The sequence below is a fragment of the Hyalella azteca genome, unplaced genomic scaffold (assembly GCF_000764305.2).
Source record: "Hyalella azteca isolate HAZT.00-mixed unplaced genomic scaffold, Hazt_2.0.2 contig13355, whole genome shotgun sequence".
NCBI classification, from domain to species: Eukaryota; Metazoa; Arthropoda; class Malacostraca; order Amphipoda; family Hyalellidae; genus Hyalella; species Hyalella azteca.
The window spans coordinates 8232-13332 of NW_025943280.1; the positions used below are offsets into that span (position 1 = coordinate 8232).

A 5101-nucleotide genomic window follows, 5' to 3' on the forward strand; every position below is an offset into this window, starting at 1 on the left:
GTATGAACGCGTTCAAGAACAGAGTACCCCCTTTTTGGCCGTTTTCTATGAAAATCACGTTTTCTTTCATTTTTTTTCTAAAAATTCACATTTACAAAATAGTCGTAATTTTCGATCTTACATATGTGTACCAAGTTTGGAAATCATCCTTCCCTAAAAATAGAAAATAGATATTGACCTACATGGTCCCCTTAAGAACTTGTTAGTGCTGCTTACTAGGCTCCGCCCACATTCTTGCTCATAGTACAAACTTTTTACTCTATAATTAACGAAATTTTTACGCTAAGTTAATGCGAAGTAACACAAGCGTTATAAATAATTTAGTAGTCGACTTCAGTTCTTTCGCGCGTTTTCTTTTTTAATTTTTCAGGTACCTAATGTGTTAGTAACGCCGTTGTCTCCTTCTCTTTACCAGCCGATCCATCAGTCAGCTATTGCGTTAATAAATTATATAATAACGACCAGCACAACAACGATCTCCCGAAGCGAAACGGTCTCTTCTTCCTTACTTCGAGAGTTTACACCCGACTTTCTGTCCCCATTGACGACCACACCTACCTATTCCAAAATGGGATACAAGTGGCAGTTTAAAGATGAACACGGCAAGTGGATCGACTACGGAAAAGTCAGCTCTGGCAATATCCAGGCTTGTACAGTGACTGCCTCTTCAGAAGCTATAGAGCGAGCGTTTGCTAAAAATCCAAAAGCGAGACTCCTAATCAAGAGTCCTGCTCATCAGTATAGACTTGATTTCAACACGATGAAACAGACAAACCTGAGAACCCAAGTCACCAGGGACGTGCGAAGAGTTGTGGATAACTCTTCCACTAACGTGAGTTTGTTTAATCAAGCGCGGAGAGTTGCGGATAACGCTTCCACTAACGTGAGTTTGTTTAACCAAGCAAGTATTAATACAATAATGGGCATTACTACTTCATTCTTGAAAACGCTCATCGAAGACGAACCTCCTCAAATCCCTAATGGACAAAAGTGTTCCACGGTGTCAATTGCACCGAACCATGTTGACTACGCGAAAGTTCTAGCTTTCCTCAAACCCACCTTACCAAACTGCAACCCCAAGAGCATCTTTAAAATTAACAACCCTTACCTAAAAACTGCGTTTGAAAACAAGACAGCTCAACTTCAGAGTCAATATCCAACTGTTCAGTACAGGGTACATGGTCTTTTCCATGGCACAAGCTCAAAAAATATCCAAGCCATAGCCGAAGAAAACATCGATTGGCGACTGCATGGATCCTGCATAGGACAAAAATACGGAAGAGGAGCTTATTTCTCGAACCAGTAAGTTGCTTCCAGTCATGTAACCGCATTTTTTCATTTATAACGTTATCAATTATCCAGGAATTGTATCTATACCAGCTATCACTTTTCATCTTTTCACCACTGTCATTCTTGATGTCTCTGGGTGTTTTCCATCCGTTTGTGATGGTTCACGTTAACCGTCAAAGACATCGAACTATAAGAAGATTTACGTAGACTTGAATGTTGAAAGTTTGTGTTTGGGATGGGACGCCTGCCGAAGACCACCACTGCCCTGGATGTAATGGACCATCATGATTCCTGCCTTCCGGAACGTACATAGCCTTCAACACTTCAAGCCGTCCGTATCTAGGCCGTGGGTCGAACCAGCCCTCGGTCGAACGGCCACTTGTCGAAGGACGATAAATTTTGAAACAGAACTATGCTATCTGAAACCTAACCTCAGATGCGGTCAACGTAAAATTACGTAATCGATGCCCGGAGTCAGATTTGATCCGCCGCCTGGTGGTGCACGGCGGGTTCTATGCGAGGCCGGAGGAGATCAAAGCCGAGTGGTTCACGGTTGATTGGTGGATGTCCGGAGAGATCCAAGGCGTTCGATTCAGGGCTTATTGGTGCACAAAATTGGTGGTGCGCGGCTGCGCTCCCTTTGGGATCCCCAAAATTCCATTAAGTACTACTACTACTTTCCTTAAATACAACTACCTAGCATAATAGGAAATGCCCTCACCCTGCAACATTCAACAATGCTCGTCTGTAGATTCAAACCACTGCTAATGAATCCGAATTATTTTGGAAACTTTGAATGAATATCATTGCCGAATCCTCTTACTCTCAAATTGTCTAATGACAATTCCTGTCGTGAATATTGCGTGGTTTATTAACGCAATGTATTGAAAGTCTTTGCAGGTTGCTGTATGCATCAAAATAGAATAATTTAAGCTAAGATAAAGAAGTCTCAACGATTCGAATCCATTTCGCATTTATCATATATTTAACCTAATTTCATTACTTGAGAATTGACCAAAGACACACATACTCAGACTTTTTCCTTTATGCTGGACTTCATCCAAATAGCGAAATACTTTAGCCCTTAATGTGCTGGTGATCCGAATAATTTTGGCCTAGTAAAAAACGTAGGCTATTAGGACTACTAGCAGAAAGTATCACTATTTGGACAATATGACTCATTCATTTTCTGATTATTGGCATTCATTAATTTTCTTGATATTCTCCATTAACAGACACTTCACTAATAACTTGTAACTTACTTTCATCTCTGCAGAGCAAGTGAATCTCGTCTCTATGGCGATACAATTTTCATCTGCAATGTTCTCGTAGGACTCACCACCACCGGCGACTCAAATACCATCAAGCCTCCAAAAGACGGGTACTGCATAGTACAGCTTAATACTAAATATCCTATATATCAATCTTAACTATACTATATCTCCAGCGTGAATTACCTATACCTCAATCCTAAATTTCTTATATGTCAATCCTAAGTGTCCTTTAGCTCAATACTAAACATCCTATACTTCAATCTTAAATATCCTATATCTCAATCCTCTATTTCCCGTACCTCAACCCCTAAGTATCCTATATCTCAGTTCTAAATAGCTATTAACCACGGAATTGTGCTGACATTATTGGTATTTTCACTGCTGATTCAAGTAACAATGCAAATCGTGTGTGTGGTGATGGTGTGCTAGACACTCATCTGATGTGTACTAATAACAACACATACATCACTTCAGAACGACGAATATGCGAGTAAAAACTGTTTGCCACAAAGTCCTATTTATTCATAAATAAAGATTGTAGTGTGCCTGGTAGCTTGTAAAACGATAACATTTTGCCCATAATTACTCAAAAAACGTGTTCTTCATGAAAGAGATTATGGTATCAATATTATATACAAATTATTATTCATGATGATGTCTTTTGTACAGATGTTTGTGTTTTGCAGATCCAACCGCCTCATCGACACCACGGTTAACGATACCGCTAACCCGAGAATATTTGTCAAGTATGATTCTCAGGAGTACTTCCCGGTGTACTACGCCTTGTTCTGAAGTGTAGAGTACTTCCCGTTGTACTACGCCTTGTTTTGAAGTTTATAGCACTACCCGGTGTACTAAGCGTTGTTCTGAAGTGTAGAGTACTTCCCGGTGTACTAAGCGTTGTTCTGAAGTGTAGAGTACTACCCGGTGTACTAAGCGTTGTTCTGAAGTGTAGAGTACTTCCCGGTGTACTACGCCTTGTTTTGAAGTGTATAGCACTACCCGATGAGTGCTACTATACTATGTGGTTGCTCGCATGCGCTACAGTTGCGCAAAGCGAGCTTCTTTCGAGCTTTCGAAGACTATAGTATACATCAATGCTGTTTTGCGTTTAGTCTATCTAATTGTGTCTAATGTTCTTGCCGTGGAGGTACGTTACTCGATAGCTCTGTGATAATATTTGTGATTGTTCAATTTTTGTAGGAATCGTTTTGTGTTATACAGATTATTCGAGCGTATTACTTTGTTATTATATATTCACCTGCTCCAGTTAGCTATTTCAAGTGCTTTTTTTGTTCTATTTCAGCAAGGCCTCGATTTTTCGACTTTAATCTTGTGGGATTGAATTTGAAACGCATGGTTAGGGTTAAGTTTTATGGTTGGGCTTGTTCGAGTGTTAGGTTTGTTGTTTTTTTCTAATTATTCTTCGTTAATTATTTATATTAAACTGTTCTTCCGTTGAATAAAATTCTTGGTTAGAAAAGTGCTAGATTTTATAACGATCCCGTGCTTTGTGTCAGGGAGATGTCAGTTAATAAGATATTGGAAGTCTTCACCATAGGGACAGATCAGATCGTGGGATTAGAGCTAGGTTACAAATTGACGCTGTTTTGAGGTAGCCTCTAGATTGCAACGAATAGAGTTTTGTGTGTAACTGTTTTAAATATTTCAACGACGGCTACAAACATCAAATCTAGATACAGAGAGTGCAGAATTCATCCCTCCAATTCGAACGCAATAGGCAAGTCTCGACCTTTCAGGAATCATTCTATCCCCAGCATGGACGTAAACTTACCTATTAGGCCAGAGAATCCTCCAAGTCAGATTAAACTTTTGGACGAACCAAGAACTCCTAACGTTACTCTCAAATTGGGAGACGCTGCACTGCTTCCCAGCAATTTGACGTTGGTGAGCACCGGAGTTTTGAAGCCAGGCGAGAGAGTGGATTGCAACAAGAACATCGAGACGAACGTGAATCGGTTGCTGAGTCCAAAATTTAATTCTTAGCCTCGGAGCTCAAGGTTGTCCTCATCAAACTTGACCGCGATGTCTCAATGAAAACTTTGATTGCCAAGACGATTCTTACTGGCGACACTGTGAGAACTTTTAGCTTCTGTATTTGACGGTAGGATCTGTCTGCCCAAGTCTTGACGCGCATGACAAATTTGGGCTTCTTATACGTTACAAACCTCAAGTTAACTATGAACATTACAAGCTTTTTGACAACTGATTGATTTGAATTGACGCCACGCACGGGGAATAGAATTGTATAGAATTTTAGCCAACAAATTAACCTAACTGTACACTAACCTTATAATTGAACGAATCTATTCAGAGGAATGAATCCATGAAAACATTTAAACTCATGATTACACTCCTCATATCGGAATTGATTTAATACTTGTTCATAATGATATCAAGACTATTATTCAGAATCGGGATCAGTTTTTACTACCATCAGAAAGTTGTTTTTCCATCGAAGGGGCCCTAAAGAAAGAGGATGGAAGGAGTTAAAATTCCAAAGATGATAAAATATC

At 39.8% G+C, this 5101-nt stretch overlaps 1 protein-coding gene across 1 annotated transcript; it reads left to right on the top strand.

Annotated features, from left to right (window-relative positions):
• Nucleotides 1-392: 392 nt before the first annotated feature.
• LOC108672780 (protein mono-ADP-ribosyltransferase PARP11-like) lies at nt 393-3958 on the top strand. The gene is made up of 3 exons (XM_018160511.2): nt 393-1302; nt 2567-2671; nt 3251-3958. The coding sequence occupies exons 1-3, from the start codon at nt 569-571 to the stop codon at nt 3354-3356; spliced, it is 945 nt and encodes a 314-aa protein (XP_018016000.1). The 5' UTR covers nt 393-568; the 3' UTR covers nt 3357-3958.
• Nucleotides 3959-5101: the final 1143 nt, after the last annotated feature.

Bases quoted from the DNA above. Each gene is read 5' to 3' on its own strand.
- LOC108672780 (XM_018160511.2), top strand. From the start codon at position 569: ATGGGATACAAGTGGCAGTTTAAAGATGAACACGGCAAGTGGATCGAC. The intron at 1,303-2,566 runs GTAAGTTGCTTC...TCATCTCTGCAG, and splicing joins GGAGCTTATTTCTCGAACCA to AGCAAGTGAATCTCGTCTCT. The intron at 2,672-3,250 runs GTACTGCATAGT...TGTGTTTTGCAG, and splicing joins ATCAAGCCTCCAAAAGACGG to ATCCAACCGCCTCATCGACA.